The 14,904-nt window shown below is 48.9% G+C and overlaps 1 protein-coding gene across 1 annotated transcript in view; it reads left to right on the forward strand.

Annotated features, from left to right (window-relative positions):
• FRAS1 (Fraser extracellular matrix complex subunit 1) overlaps positions 1–14,904 on the forward strand; it is an 89,160-nt gene that overhangs the window by 22,102 nt on the left and 52,154 nt on the right. The window contains exons 6-15 of the mRNA XM_038136640.1: positions 103–186; positions 783–884; positions 980–1,171; positions 4,428–4,517; positions 5,324–5,471; positions 7,314–7,457; positions 7,731–7,865; positions 12,575–12,718; positions 14,000–14,140; positions 14,535–14,675. Of these exons, the coding sequence (XP_037992568.1) occupies positions 103–186; positions 783–884; positions 980–1,171; positions 4,428–4,517; positions 5,324–5,471; positions 7,314–7,457; positions 7,731–7,865; positions 12,575–12,718; positions 14,000–14,140; positions 14,535–14,675 (1,321 nt within the window). The remainder of the gene's footprint in view (positions 1–102; positions 187–782; positions 885–979; positions 1,172–4,427; positions 4,518–5,323; positions 5,472–7,313; positions 7,458–7,730; positions 7,866–12,574; positions 12,719–13,999; positions 14,141–14,534; positions 14,676–14,904) is intronic.

Genomic DNA, 14,904 nt, shown 5'->3' on the forward strand with positions numbered 1-14,904 from the left:
GGCAGAGGGTTCTCCCGTGGATGCTAAGTGCCTGGAATTCCAAGCATTGATGCTGACCCCCATGTTCATGCTTTCTTTTCCTTGTCTCTGCCTTCTGTTTAGGAGGAAGTCATGGTTCTGCCTCCTGGAAAATGCTGCCCAGAATGTGTCCCCAAGCCCTGCTCGGTGTCGGGAAGAACGTTCCAGGTGACTTGAGACGAACCACACCAAAACCACTCCCAATTTTTGGCACATCTCTCCTTCCCTTCTCCCCAGCCTCTGGCTTTCTGCCAGCACTGATAGCTTACAAGAAACACTGCTTTTTTCCCTCCTGGAAAGGCAGGAGGGCTGAAAGAAATCAGGACTTGATAAGAATTTGCTGGCCAAAGCAGATGAGGCATTTTCTTTCCACACTCGTCTTGAAGGAGGAAAGCAGAAAGCACTGGTGGTCAAAGTACTTACAGCTTTCATTGTGTCATCTGGAATTAACTGAGTGCATGATTTAATGAATGTGGGATTTTCTGTCAATGATTTTGTTGGCTAATAGTAGTAGTTCAGGCCTCCCCAATGCCACTAGATTGCAATTATTGAGAAACACACACCCACAGTGTGATCTAGACCTCAGCCCCTCTTCTTCCTGTTTGCCGAGCGTGTAGAGATCAGCATTTTTTAAGGAAAGTTTATTATCTGATACAGACGTGCAGAAGGAGCCATCAGATTCCATAAGCAGCTCAGGTTTCTGGAAGGAATTTGGTTGTTTTCTAAGGGTGTTTAACAGCTCTATCCATGTCCTTTTTCAACAGCACGGGGAGCAGTGGCAGAAAAATGCCTGCACTACGTGTGTGTGTCAGAGAGGGGAAGTCAGGTGTCTGAGGGAGACCTGTGGCTCTGTCACCTGTGAGGAGGTACTGAAAAATCACCCACCTCTGACAGCCCAGCTGCACCTTCTGCCGTGCCAGGGGCTTCAGAGAGCACTGCTCACTCTGGGTGCTGTTTCCAGGGGCAGAGCAAGGTGCGGCGCCCCGGGAAGTGCTGTGAGGAGTGCGTGTCTTCCAAAGGGAGCTGCTTGGATGGCGGCACCATCAGGTACCACGGGGAGATGTGGAACAGCAGCCTCTGTGACTTCTGCGTGTGCCGGGAGGGGCAGGTCACCTGCCAGGGAGCTGAGTGTGCCAAAGTGGAGTGTGCCAAGGTGAGAAAGGCTTTCTTCTCATGGTTTTCTTCTCAACTCTTAGGATTTTCTTTTTTTCCCCCTCCCTTTTTCTTGTTTCTTGACTTGAGGCACCCGAAGGACTGGCCCTTGTTTTGTGCGATCCCCTCAAAAACCTTTCACAGGGAAGGAGAGCAAAACCTGGAATTTCCCGTGCAAGTTTGCGCAGTGGGCTTCCATTGTGAAGCAAACCAGTGTGAATCAGTGACTAATTTAACTTGGATTCCCTCCCGTGCTGTGTCTGCCTGCTGTAGTGGAGGGTCAGACGCACAGAGGGTTCAGTGGTGATCACTGGACTTACCAGGAGCTGAACACGGACCAAATGTGCAGGTCAGAGATGGTTCAAAGCCTAAGAAATGTTCCTTTTATCCTCATTCTGCGTGCTGCAGTGGCCTTCAGGGAAGGTAGCTGGATATGGGAGTCAGTGTTCTACTTTCCTTCATTTTTCCCATGTCGCTCTCAGCACGGAAGTGAAGCTGGCAAGGTGTTTTATTCCCAGTGCTGTTTACTCCAAAAGTAATACCCTCCCTGCCAGGTTCTGTTATATTTGCTCTGCAGTGGATGTGCAAAATGCATTCGATAGGGTTGAATGCTTCACCCACACGTGTACAAATATGCTTTGAATTGGCTTTTTTTTTGCAGTGAGACAAGACTTCTGTGTTGCCTGTCACTGCACAGGCTGAGAGGATTGGGACTGGTCATCCTGGAGAAGAGAAGGCTTTGGGGTGACCTAATTGTAGTTTCCAGTACCTGAGGGGCTCCAAGAAACATGGAGAGACTTTTTGCAAGGGTCTGGAGTGACATGATGAGAGGGCTTGGCTTCACACTGACAGAAAGTAGGTTTAAATTGGATATTGGGAACAAATTCTCCTCTGTGAGGGTGTTGAAGCCCTGGCACAGTTTGCCCACAGAAGCTGTGGCTGCCCCATTCCTGGAAGTGTCCAAGGCCACTTGTCCCTTCCAACCCAGACCTTTCTGTGACTCTGTGATCTGTTTCAATTGGTGGGCTCTTACCTGCTTTATACCCACTGCTCCACAGTGGGAAGGAGCAAAAGGGAGGGAATTGTGGCCTCCTGGGTTTTCTGCCTCAGTGGTGATGCTTTTCTGGTGACCCTGCCTGTGTGTGCTAAATCTTGAGCAGCAGCAGCAGCCTTGTGGTGTGTCTGAGGTCCAGCCAAAACCCAGCATAATGGTTTCACTGGATTAGCTTGTTTGAATGAGTGTTCAAAGCAGTGAAAACCCACACGTGGGCTCCCAAGTGGATCACAAAAGGGTGCATCAAGGCATAAAAGTGCATGTTCACCTGTGGCTGTTCCTTTGAAAGAGCCAAAATGCCCTGAGTGTGGGTCCCAAAGTCACCCCTGCCGCGGTGCTGCTGCCGATCACGGCAGCTGAAGCTGCGCAGAGAGGTTTTGCTGGATGAAAAGTCGTGGTTGCCATAAAATCTCGTGCGCTCGCAGCTGTCTGAGCGAGCTGCCTGCGTGCTCCTGGCTGTAAATTGGATCATTTACACTAATGATGATGGCCTGCTGTCATGGCTCAGTGGGGAGGACTAGTTAATATTCATGCTCACATCTTGGGTACTGACAAAAAAAAAATTCCACCGTTCAGAAAAGCCAGGGGTGCCTTCCCGAACAACAGCTGGAGATGTTAAGGTGTAGGGTTCAAAACCCCTCAAGTCATGTTCAGTCCTAGTTTGCCTCAGTAGTGCAAGGTGTGCATTAATGAATTACAAGAAAATTTGCTCAGAAAGCAAATGCCATGTTTTCTTTCTCCTTTGTATTTTCCTTCTGAAGTTGCGGTCTGTTTACTCAGGCACCTGCCTCAATAAATCAGAGCCAGTGTGAAGCCAGGAGCTCTTGGATTTCCCTCTTCACAAGGCACTATTAATGTCCTGGTCACATCCTCCTACTGGAAGTGTAGGGAGGCCACAGATAGGAACTGTGAGAGGTTTAGCTCCAAACCCTTTCAAACAAACTCGTCCAGCAAAGTGTCTGTGGTGATTCTGACCTAATCCTCAAAAAGCCATTTTCAGCAGGCTGTGAGCATGTTCTCCACCTGGAATACGATCAATCTCTCTGCAGCAAAGCCACAAGTTATCTCCCGCAGCCTCTCCCTTTTCTGAGCCTTGGCAGAGCAGCATAGCCGCATTTTTCTGGGGCTAGGCAAGCCGTGTTCCATGGATAGCTGCTCCCAGTTTTCCTGTAGCCTGTGTTCATGGATGTGGGTGGGGATGGCAGAGTTTACAGTACGCAGCAGTGACATGAGATCCAAACCCAGCCAAAGGTATTTTGGAGTAATTGAAGAGCAGAGATGTATAGAAGCAGCAGGGAGAGATTTAGGCCGTGTGTGGTCCTCGGTGACTAGGAACCAGGTGGTTCCTCCTCTGTTCCCCTGCTCAGGAATGCACCAGGGATGCCAGAGTGTGGCCTGGCTTAGGTGTCCTCCCTTGGTGAACCTAACAATGACCGGTGCTGCTGCTGCTGCGCTGTCTGTGTCTTTAATAATGCCCATACAAAAACTGAGTGTGCCAGTGTGGCACAGGGAAAATTATCCTGGAATAGACACCCTACTGGCGTAAATCAGAAAAACTTACTGGTAATCTTGGAAACCAAAGCTGCTTCTTGTGAGCTGTGTCCTGGTTCCCTAGGAAAAAAAAAAAAAATCTCTCTTTTCTACATTTTCAGCTTCCACTTGGGCACAAAGAGTTGTGGTGAATTGGGGCACTTTATTCCTTTCTCCTGCTGCTAAATTCTTATCTTCAAACTGAAGTTATTTAAGTGGAATCTGCGGAGCTGTACAGTTGTGACAAAGAACAGGCTTTTCCCATCTGGGATAAATAGAGCATGTGCTTTGAAATTCTCTTGGGGAAGTAAAAGTAGAACATTGAAAAGGAAGGTAAGCCTCTATGCATTGAAGTCCTGAGGTTGGCCTGGTGAAATCCCAGTGATCCACGGTAAAAAGGGGGAGTATTTCTCTGTGGGATTTGGGGATGAGGTAATGGCCTTATCGCTGAATTCCGAGGCCTTTCCTGAGGTTTGTTCTGCAGCTGCAATATTGGCCAAGCACGTTTTCCAAACTCTGCCTACAGAGATGAGGTGGGATAGGGAGAAGATAAGGTGAAATTAGATATTGGAGATTGCATTCCAGGGCAAGAGCCGTTCTGCCTCAGCATTCCGCAGCGGTTTTGGCGATGTTGATTCCGTTGGAACTGCTGCAACCTTTCTCTTCTTCACAGGGTGAAGAATTAATTCACTTAGAGGGGAAGTGCTGTCCTGAATGTATCTCCAGCCATAGCGACTGTGTTTACAAAGAGCATACCAAAGCTGTGAGTATCTTTGTGCTTTGCAGCAGCGAATAGTGAGTTCTGCTCGCAAAGGTTTGGAGGGGCTGGCTCTCCCCCTCCGGTTCTGAGAAGGATATTATTTGCAAGTGTGGCAGCAAAATAATCCATTAATACAGTCTGCAGCTTGCTTTTGCAGTTTGCAGAAACACTTGTGTGCATCTGCTGCAGAACTTCAGTTTTCCTTGGTCTCCTTTGTGCAGCTCAATCAATCATTTCCCTTTAATATTTAATATCCCTACTCAGAGGTTTCCTGCACATTTCATAATTATAGTTGATTTTAATCCTATCGAGCAGAAGCTACAGAGCTGGGGCAGTGTGTAGCTTTCTGCCAATGTGTCCCACTGATTATAATCTTTACTGCAGCAGGAGCCCATTATTAATATTTCCAAGGAACTTCCCTCTGACGTTAAAGAGAAAGGGAACATCGATTATGCCGGTTTAAATATTCCAGTGGTGGACTTCTCATTGCCCTGAGTGATGAGGGCTGGAGCTGACAGCTGCTCTTTGCCAACGGGTGTGGGAGGTGGGAAATTTAATATTGTGTGGGGCTATTTTTTTTAGATGCTGAGCCTTTCTTTGCTCAGATCCCTTTCTCTGCCCCAGGTGAGGTAAAACACTGAGGTGTGAGTTTTTTCCCAGTTGGTGCTCTCTGAGAGAGGAACTGTCAGAAAAGCTTTGTGAGCGTTTAAGAAGCCTGCTGTGTCTTTTCCGTGCCGTTTCCCCCCGAGAGCTGCATGCCTGGCAAACGCACTCTCTGAAGGCGTGTTTCTCCCGTGTTTCTCCCGCAGAACGGGCAGAGCTGGGCGGAAGGGCCGTGCCGGGAGTGCGAGTGCCGGGACGCGGCGGTGACCTGCTTCCAGCGCTCCTGCCCGCCCTGCCCGCGGGGCAGCCGGCCCCGGGAGGCCAAGGGAGACTGCTGCCCCCGCTGCCAGCCAGGTACAGAGCCAGGGCAGCCCTTGCCTTCTCCTGGAACCCCTGCAGCCCTCGCTCCCCCTGCGCCAGTCTTATCGAGTCCCCGGTCTGCTGTGGCCGATTAACTCCTTTCCCTACAATTCAGGTCTTAGATAAGTTTGTGGCTCCCAGTGGCTTCCCCTGGTTTAAATGACAGCTTCCTTTTGGCATAAGAAGTTCTCCTCGGGGTTGGTGTTTTACAAGTGTTTTGCCCTTTTTCTTCCCCTGCTCCTTTCTTGAATCCTAGCGTGAGTTTTGAAGTTTGTGGGCTCCTGATTATTTCTTGGCAGCGGGGAGAAGAAAGAATGTGCATACTCTGCTGGTGCCACAAGCTCACCTGAGGCTGAATGGCTGCCAGTTAATAATTGTTTGGAAAGACTAGCATAGCCTTGGCTTATATAGTAATATTGCCTATAAATTCCTTTTTCTCCAGGATATTGTCATTCCCCTGGATTTACATTTCATGGTCAGGAGGCTTTAGCTGTGGGTTGCTCGTTCTTTTTGGTAGCTCTTCTTGTTGCAGTCACATAACTTGGGTTTTATCAGGGTGCTCCAGTTAATGCTTTATCTCAGTAAAAAAGAAAATAGCTTCACAGTTTAATTGTGCTGGAGTGCCCGGGCACATTTGCCATCTTCTTGTTTTAAAGCTTGTTATTTGCTGCATGCTAATGGAAATGCAAAGCACTAGAGATAGAAAAGTGAAGGAAACAGGCTTTAGAAAGTTGTGATGGAATTGTCCTGGGTTTTTGAGAGGGAGCAGCATCTGCACAGGCTGCTGAGGAAGAGATAGATGATACAGTATTCTCAGCACCTCTCCCTTCTCCTTATCAAGAATTGCCTCTGTCTGCTGGTTATCCTTGAACAAGTGGTCATTTAGCTTCCATCATGGTAGCATTTTGGAAAACCCAGGCTTTGGAGTCATGGCATTGGACATCCAGAGCCAAGCCTGCATTTTTTGTGTCCTGAAAGGTAACTGTCAATTTCCCTTACCCAAACCTGCTCTTTTCCCTCTGTGTTTTTTCTGTCTTGCAGTGGTGTAGGATCAGTAACAAATGCAAAGTGCAGCCTGCAGCAGTTCGATCTGTGAGCCCAGAACACCAGCCCCTGCTGCATCTGCTTCCATAAAGCCAGCAAAAATTGATTGCTGCTTCTCAGAGATGTGCTGGGGGGAAGCTGGCAGAGAGAACCCACCGCTTTTCAGCCAGGGGAAAGCAAAAAGCCCTAGGCACTGCTGTATTTATGTTAAAACCAGCAAATATTCCCCCCTCACTGAGAACCTTTGGCTTGGAGCCTCGCTGAGAACACTTGGCTGGGAGCAGAGGGGCTTTTTTGGTAGCTAGAGAAAAATTGTTCTGTTCTGAATCTCTCCACGTACCTGTGGCCAGGAGGTCCTTCTGTGGTGCTGCGGCATCGAGGTTTTTATGTAGGGGGAGCAGTCTGCCAGCTGTGCTCTGACCTGGCATGGACACAGAGTCGTGGCTTACTGCAGGGTTTGGCTTTAGGAATCTCAAATTCACGTTGCTTCAGGCCCTTGATTCCTGGTGGCTTACAGCTTTCACTGCTGAGAAACCATGTGGACAGGGAATACCCCCTTTTAATCAAGTGCCTAGAGGATCTGAGTCTGTATAATGGCTTCTCACATACTGAATAGGGCAATAAAACATTTAGCCCCTTGGAAATAATCTAGTGTATAAAAACCCACGCCAAAGCTAACGCACCTTGCAGCGCCTGGGGAAGCAAGCGGTGAATTTCACTTTGGTTTCCGAGTTGCTTTGTTTTGCTCCTTCCTGGCTGCCAGCACTGCTCTGTGTGTTGCCCCTGTGCCAGGTGAGTGCCACCCAGACTGTGTGAGCTGCTCCCAGGCCTCTGATCACTGTGACTCCTGCCGGGACCCCAGGAAGCGGCTGCAGGACGGGCGCTGCGTGGAGATGTGTGAGCGGGGCTTCTACCAGCACGGGGGGGCCTGCTTAGGTGAGTTCTGCAAGGGGTTAGACACCCCCCCTCCTCTGCTGCATGCTGTGCTTTTGGCTGTGGGATCCCATGGGGCCATCCTGAAGAGATTGGAAAAGCATCCAGGCACGTGCTGTGCTGTAACTGTGAGATTTTGGGAGGTTTCAGATGGAAGCAGATGCAAGTTCTTGAGCTAAAATGAAGCAAAATCATTTCATTTTGTCAGACCAAGGGGGGTCCTTCTGCATCAGGGATTCGGGATTGATTTTTCTTCTCTCTTCTTTCTCCTGGCAGCCTGCAATGAAACCTGCTCAGCCTGCACCAATGGATTTGAGTGCTCCTCGTGCCAGGCACCCCTGCTGCTGCAGGACGGGCAGTGTGTGCCTTCCTGTGGCGAGGGCTACGTCCAGGATCAGCTCCTCTGCACAGGTACCTCGAAGCAGAAGGGGCTGCAGTCCTCTGTGATGGCAAAGCAGCAGGCAAAACTTCACCGGGGCTATGAGGACCCTCTCTCTTGAGGCATCTGCTGTTGACATAGGTGTTAATGTTCACCCTAGAGTACAGGAAGGAGTGAGTGAGCAGAGAAACCAAACCACACAGGGTAAAATTGATCACTGCTTGGGGAAATATTCGTGACAATCCCTCAGTGGATCAGTTCTGTTGTGTGTTTCTTTGACTTCAGTGCAGGCTGCCTGCACCTGCTCATGCCATGGTGCTTTGAGGTGTATAGAAAATAGGTGGGAGGTTGGTAGGACTCAGGAAATACTTTCTGGGGAAGTTTCCTGCTTGGTTTTGCCGTTCATTTGGTCCATACTGTGTGCTCTTCCTGAAGTGCACTGAGCTCGCTGCTCTCAGGAAGCATTCTTACAAAGTAAATTGTTAATTCTATAAAACACCAAACTGTGTCTAAATCCTTTATCTTAGCAGTTGGAAAGACAAAGAGTAAGATAGGAAAGTTAGCTTTCTCTTTGATGGAACTATGACAGTGCTTTTATGAGCTTCCCCTGCTCCTTTGAAATACTTTAAACTCTTCCCAAACTGTAAAGCAGCTGCTTTTTCATCATGGCAGTTTAATTGTTTTCTCTAAAATTAACACTTTTCTCATCTTGATGTTGGCCTTTTTAGAAGGCTTCTAATTATTTCTGCAGCTCTGATTCAGCAGAGGGGTGGAGCAAATGCTTAACTTCTGAGCCATCTCTTTAATTTCTTTGGAGCTAACCCTCCTGCTCAGAATTAAATACAGGCTGAGGGCTTTGGGCACATTTCAGGGCAAAGCACTTTAGATGGTAAGTCCAGCTTCCTTCTCTGAAGTGGCTTCCCTTGGAGAGCTGACCACTTGTTTCAGGTTGTGAAAGTCTGAAAAACCTCTGTCCTCCAGCAGCCTCTGCAGCCCAGGGCACCATTGTGGATGTATAAACAGACAGGAAGAGACCCAGTCCAAAAGAATTTGTAGGCTTAAGTATCAAATAATCTGCTACTTCATTTGGTTTTATTTTATCATTTCCTTTCCACCTGCTCCTGGTGTTTTAATTGGCAGTGCCCATGCACTGCTGAAGGGGTAGGGAAAGGCTAATGTTTCATTTTATTGCTGGTTTGTAGATTACTGATTGTACGCTCCATCCAAATTTGCAGTCACGCATGCTTGTGGCTGAATGTTGCTGGGAAAATTTGTTCCTCTTTCCTCAAGGGAATTGAACCAATTTGCTTTAGTTCTGCCTGGCTGCATTTTCTGCATAAAGTCAAACCAGTGGAGAAAGTCTTAAGTTTCAGATGCTGTCGGTAATTCATGGCCATTCATTCTTTTCCTTGTATCCTCTTTATTGCTGCAAATCTCTAATCAGATTGTCGAGACGGGCCTCAGACTGCTCCAAAAGATTTTCCTCATAATGGTTTTAACATGTGCAATAAGCATGTTCCAAAATCACAGAAAGGATGAACTAGACTGTGTTAATTGCTGTAGCTCCAGTAAACTCCCTCTTGAGGAATTCGCTCTGGACTTGAAAGAGACTTAACACCAGGTTTCTTGCTCTATCCTCTTGTTGGAACGCTGTTGTCTGCACTGTAGAAAAACACAGTGAATTAGCCTTTCCTTTTGTTCCTGTTTTATAACAGCTGGTTTAATTGAGTCTCTTTTGAATTTTTGATTACAGTTGTTTGATCTCTGCCCTATTTGAATCCTGCACCAGGGTTGTTTCCTGCCCCCATCCCTCCACTTGCTTTTGGGAAGAATTAATACCATTAAGAGGAAAGTAAAATTGAGAATAAAAGGTAATAAGTTCAGTTATGTAGCTGTGGATTTAAAGTTCATGGTTGAGTTTGTGTCAGGCAGAGTGGTGGGTTCTCCCTTGGCAGAAACAGAAACTCCCCCACCAAAGGCAAAGCAAAGGGAAGCAAAAATAAACCATGTCAGCGTGGTAGAATGGAAGGGCTCAAAGGACCCGCAGTGTTCAATGCTCTCACTGCATTTTTCTAACTTAATTATTTATGTTTTCAGGATTATTCAAAAGCCCAGGCAGAACTGGAGTGTTCCTGCTTTCATCTCCCAAAATGCCAATGTTGAAGTGTGTAACTTGACACTAACAGACCCGGCTCGCTCTGGAGCAAAGCACTTGGATTCCTGTTGCCTACACGTTGCTTTTCCCTGCTGTCCCGGGGCTGTGGAGGATCCTCCAGGATCCAGCACAGCTGAGCTTGCCCAGCTCCCAGGGAAGAGTGGAGGGCAGAGGTGGCACAGATCCATGGGACCCCAAAGCCCAGCAGTGCCTTCTGTGTTCTTACTGGGATACCGCTGGCATTGCCCTCCTGCTGTGGTCAGACCTGGCAGGGCTTCAGGTCTTTGCAGAAGTTTGGTGAGCTGCAAAAGAGCCCCTACAAATCCCAGCTGGAAATAGCCGGGGGGGTGGAATCAGCTTCCTGGCCGTGCAGTCACTTCTGTTGATTTATTTTCACGCAGCCACTTGGTTGCTGCAGGCAAAGATGTTTGAGCTGACAGTGGCTCATGGAATGCTTCCATTTGCTCCTCCTGTTCTTTCTGTGGAGCTGGTGCCTGGCTGTTTGGGTGAGGAGCAGCTGCTGAGCCTGGCAGCGATCCAGTGCTGAAGGAGCCAGGGATTCTGGAGTCAGGGTGTGGAATCATGGAATCACAGAACGGTTTGGGTTGGAAGAGGCTGCAAAGACTGTCTTGTTCCAACCCCTCTGCTGTAGACACTTTCCTCTATCCCAGGTTGCCCAGAGCTCCATCCAATCTGGCCTTAAACGCTTCCAGGGATGGGGCAGCCGCAGCTTCTCTGGGCAACCTGTGCCAGGGCCTCACCACCCTCACAGGGCTTTGCCGAGGGCCAGCAAGAGCCAGCTGGTAACTGTTCAAAAACACAGCCAGGCTGCCAGCAGGGGAAAGTGTCTCCTGGAAAGGAGCAGCGCCTCCAGGGAGGAAGTGAGGACTTTGCAAATGACTGGGAACGTTCAGATGTGCTGACATACTGAGGCAGGTTAACAGGCAGGGGTCCCAGCTGTGCAGTGGGAAGTCTGCAATTAAAGCATCCAAGTCCTGGCACCCCCTCTTTCAAAAACATGTTGAAAGTTAGAGTGAGCTCAGAGAGGAGCAGCACAGTCAGGTCTGCAAGGTGAAGTGAGGACATTTCACTGCTTAGAAATTTACAGCATGAACTCATACTCTGCAGTCAACTTTCGAGTGTAGACGTGCCCTGAGAAATCATCCAAGCTGGAATGAGATGCAGGTTTTTTATCAGCAGGGGAAATTATCGACTGGAGAAGGAAACTGTGCTCAAGCTCTGCCTTGGGATGGGATGGTTGTTGTGTTGGGATTGTGAGGGGAAGGTCCTACCCAGTACAGGATGCCCAGGGTCCTTTTGAGACACCCCTCACATTGTGGTGCTCAGGTACCAGAGGAGCCACAGCATTCTGGAAAGATCACGAAGGAGGTGGAGGGAAAGAAGATGCAGGAGGGTGAGAAGGGGGAGAGCAAGCAGCTAATCAGGACAAAAAAAAGAGAAGATAAACCAGGGTGGAAGTGTGGAGAAGGAGCATCCAGAATGCCCAAGGACCCTGTACTGGGCATGAGCTCAAATGTCCTGTGTCTTGCCCCCTGACACTCCCTGTTCTAACCCCAGGTGTTCAGTCCCCTCTGTGTGAGATGGAGCTGATAGCTGTTCCCTGCCTTGGGCAGCAGGGAAATCCCCTGGGGTGGGGTGCTGTGCCCCTCTGTGCCATATGACTCGAACGGTGTGCTCTCAGTGCTGTGCATGAGCTGCCCCTGTGCCTGCAGGTCCCTGCATTGCACTGATGCTGCTCACAGATGGGTTTTTCTTGGGTGGCTGCAACTTGAGACGTGTTGGCAGGGCAAACATCAAGGAGTTCCCTCTTCTCCCACCTGCCACAGCTTGGGAGCACAAGCATGTACCTGCCTTATTGTGAAATAACGAATTGAAGAACATCTTTGGAACGTATTCGGGTGTAATTGAGAAAAAAAAAACCCAACCTTAACATCTACAAGAACTGTAATTCGCATCGTTCCTGCAACACTGGTAGCACAGGATTTGATAGGAGTCTGTGTCCCATATTTTCCCCAGGAATTACTGAGGCTCAGCACGTGAGGAGTCCTGATAAGTCAGTTCCTTCTGCGCCTGGAAGGACAGGAGGAGTTGCTTCTAGAAGCAGCCTGGCTTGTTTTTCATTCTGCCAAGCCTTGACTGCAGCCCTGCAGCACAGTTCTGTGTTTGTGCCTGGAGCTGGGTTACTGTCAGCAGGCACCCCGAGGATCTGAGTTTTAAGTAGCCTGTGATGGGATCTCTTCCTGTTTCCCTTTGTGCCCCAGGGACTTTACAGTGTTCCAAACACCCCTCCTGGGCTGGTAACAGCTCCACCAGCTTCTCTGGTCTGTGCTGCTGCCGCGTTCCACCTGCAAAACGCAGCTGGGAGCTGTCCTGCCGGGATGGCTTGGATGAAAGATTCCAACCTAAGGGCGGCAGCAGCAGCGGGTTGTGTTTGTTGTTTTTCATCTTCTGTAGCCGAGAAAGCCTGAGCACACCTGTGAAGAAGTGCAGTGCTGCAGGCCCTGGGCTCTAAAGAGCCGGTTGGAAGGGGCTTGTTGGCTAATCCTGCACCTTTCTCCCCTGCAGCCTGTCACGAGTCCTGCTCCTCGTGCTGGGGAGCTGCTGAGAACCACTGCCTGTCCTGCAAGGACCCATCACACGTGCTCCAAGCTGGGCTCTGCCTGGCCAGCTGTGCCCAGGGGTTCTACCCAAAGGATGGCGTCTGCACCGGTAAATACCTGTGGGAGCAATGCTCTGCACAAGCAGGAATCAATATTTCACTTCTCTGTGCAGCAGCTGGGCCTTTATTCATGTCTGACAAGCCAGCTGCACCCTGAGCATTCATAGGGGATGAGGGAAGCTGCTGTTTGTTTGTGAGATTATTAATTCATTTACACTAATCAGATGCTGAAAGGTTTGAGGGGTTTTTCCTCGCCGAACAGCTTGAAAAGCTGGCCTGTTTCTGTGGGCTTGACAAATCCATTTGTCTGTGGAAAGAAAAATGGCCTTTGCCAGCAGCTTTCTGTAAATTTAATTATAATTCAGCATCACAGTAACTCATACCTGCACAGCAGATGTGCCTTGGGAGCTGGGAAGGTTGGCTGGGAAAAAGGGAGAAGAGGTGGCTGGAGGGGATTAAAAGACCTAAGTCAAACAGATCCTGAAAGGGGAAAAAAGACCTCAACTAAGGAATCTGGCATTTGCCACATGCATTCCAGTGTGACAGCCACCTCCAGCTGCTTGGGAGGACTATCCGTGGTCAGTCAGGGCTTGTTGGGCTTCAGGTGTGTGGCTCACACAGGTGTGTCTGGGCCACAGCTCGATAGAGAGAGCTTAAAAGCTGGAACGTGGTGGCAGAATGGTTGCTATTTGTGCTTATTCTGGATGACCAGGTTCCCCCTCATTTTGGTCAGTGTCTGTACCAGGCAGCTTTATTCACCTATGTTTTGAGTGTGCAGGCTTGAAATCTTACAGCTGAAAATAATTCAAGTTTAAAAGGAAATTTAACTTAGGTTTGGTTTTTACTGCCAGTGGTTTCTCGAAACCCCATAGCTGTTCCTTGAAGCCTCCGAGAGTCAGACCTTTCACCTTCCACCAAAAACCATGCATTTTGATAGCCAGCTGGAGAGCTGCTTTGTCTAGTGAAAAGAAACAGAAATTGGTTAAGTAAAATGCTCGACTCTTCTAAATACCCAGCAGCATATTGCCTTAGGGAAGCCAGAGTTCCATGGACAGCAGGTCAGTTCACTTCAGAGCTGACTGCCTAGGATAATATGGACCACAGGAATTGATAGGAAGAAAAGATCATGCTTGATTTTAGCTGCATTTTCCCACTTTGAAGAAAAGGGGGAAGGGGGAAATTACCATTTTTTGAAATCACCTTTTCCCCCCTTCCTTCCTGAACAGTCTGGTAACTTCTGCTTGCTGTACACAGCCGTGTAAAAAATTTATGGGGTGCTTTCCATCCATGGGGAGAGGCTGATGGCTCTGCTCTTCTCCTTCTCGTGGCAGCTTGTGGCCAGTTCTGTGAGAGGTGCTCTCCAGAGGCAGCCAGGTGTGTGAGCTGTGCTGCAGGGAAGCTGCTGCACCGGGGGAGCTGCCTCCCTCAGTGCCCACCCGGACATTTCCCCAGCAGCAGTGGAAGGTGCACAGGTAAGAGGGGTGCTTTTGCCCTTTCCTAAGCTCTCAGGGCATCCCCCTCGTGTTGTTTTCTCTTCCCCTGTCCTGGGGAAGGAGTTTTGAGAGCGCAGCAAGGGGAGTGATTATTTTTCGTCGTTTTATTTGGTTCACTCGTGATGGATTGTCTCAAATAACCCCTTTTCCTTGCCGAACATGCTGAGATACACATTCAAAACATCGTGTGAGCGACAGTTCTTACTGGTAGTGCTTATTAATACATGGGCACTTCTGCTCTCATCGGTTCACCTAGCTGAGTCTCATTGCAGCTGGGAGTTTTCTACAGCTGGAGGAGGCTGTAGTCAGCAGCACCACTCTGAAGGAGTAGAAATGGGATGTTTCAGCTCTGTGTGCTCTGTTTCTCTGTCAGCTTGTCACGCTTCATGCTCCACGTGCCAGGGACCTCTGGCCACTCACTGCACCTCCTGTTCCTTCCCTCTGGCGCTGCGCCAGGGCCAGTGCCTGGAGAACTGTGGAGAGGGCTTTTACCAGCATCACAACATCTGCGAGGGTAAGCTCTGAACTTGGGAGAAGCTCCCCAGCTGCTGGAAACCAGGTTTTGTTTTTCCTTCATCCTATGCTGAACCAGTCAATGCTTAACTCCTGCCTTTCCTGCTGATTGTTTTCCGCTTTGAGAAAAAGTGAATTTTCCCACATACTTTCTGCTTTCACACCCCCAGGATTTAGTAATTTCTGGGACTTTTTTTTTTCCTCTTCTCTGTGTACATTGCTGAAATAAA

This window comes from Motacilla alba, chromosome 4 (genome assembly GCF_015832195.1).
Source record: "Motacilla alba alba isolate MOTALB_02 chromosome 4, Motacilla_alba_V1.0_pri, whole genome shotgun sequence".
In the NCBI taxonomy this organism is placed as follows: Eukaryota; Metazoa; Chordata; class Aves; order Passeriformes; family Motacillidae; genus Motacilla; species Motacilla alba.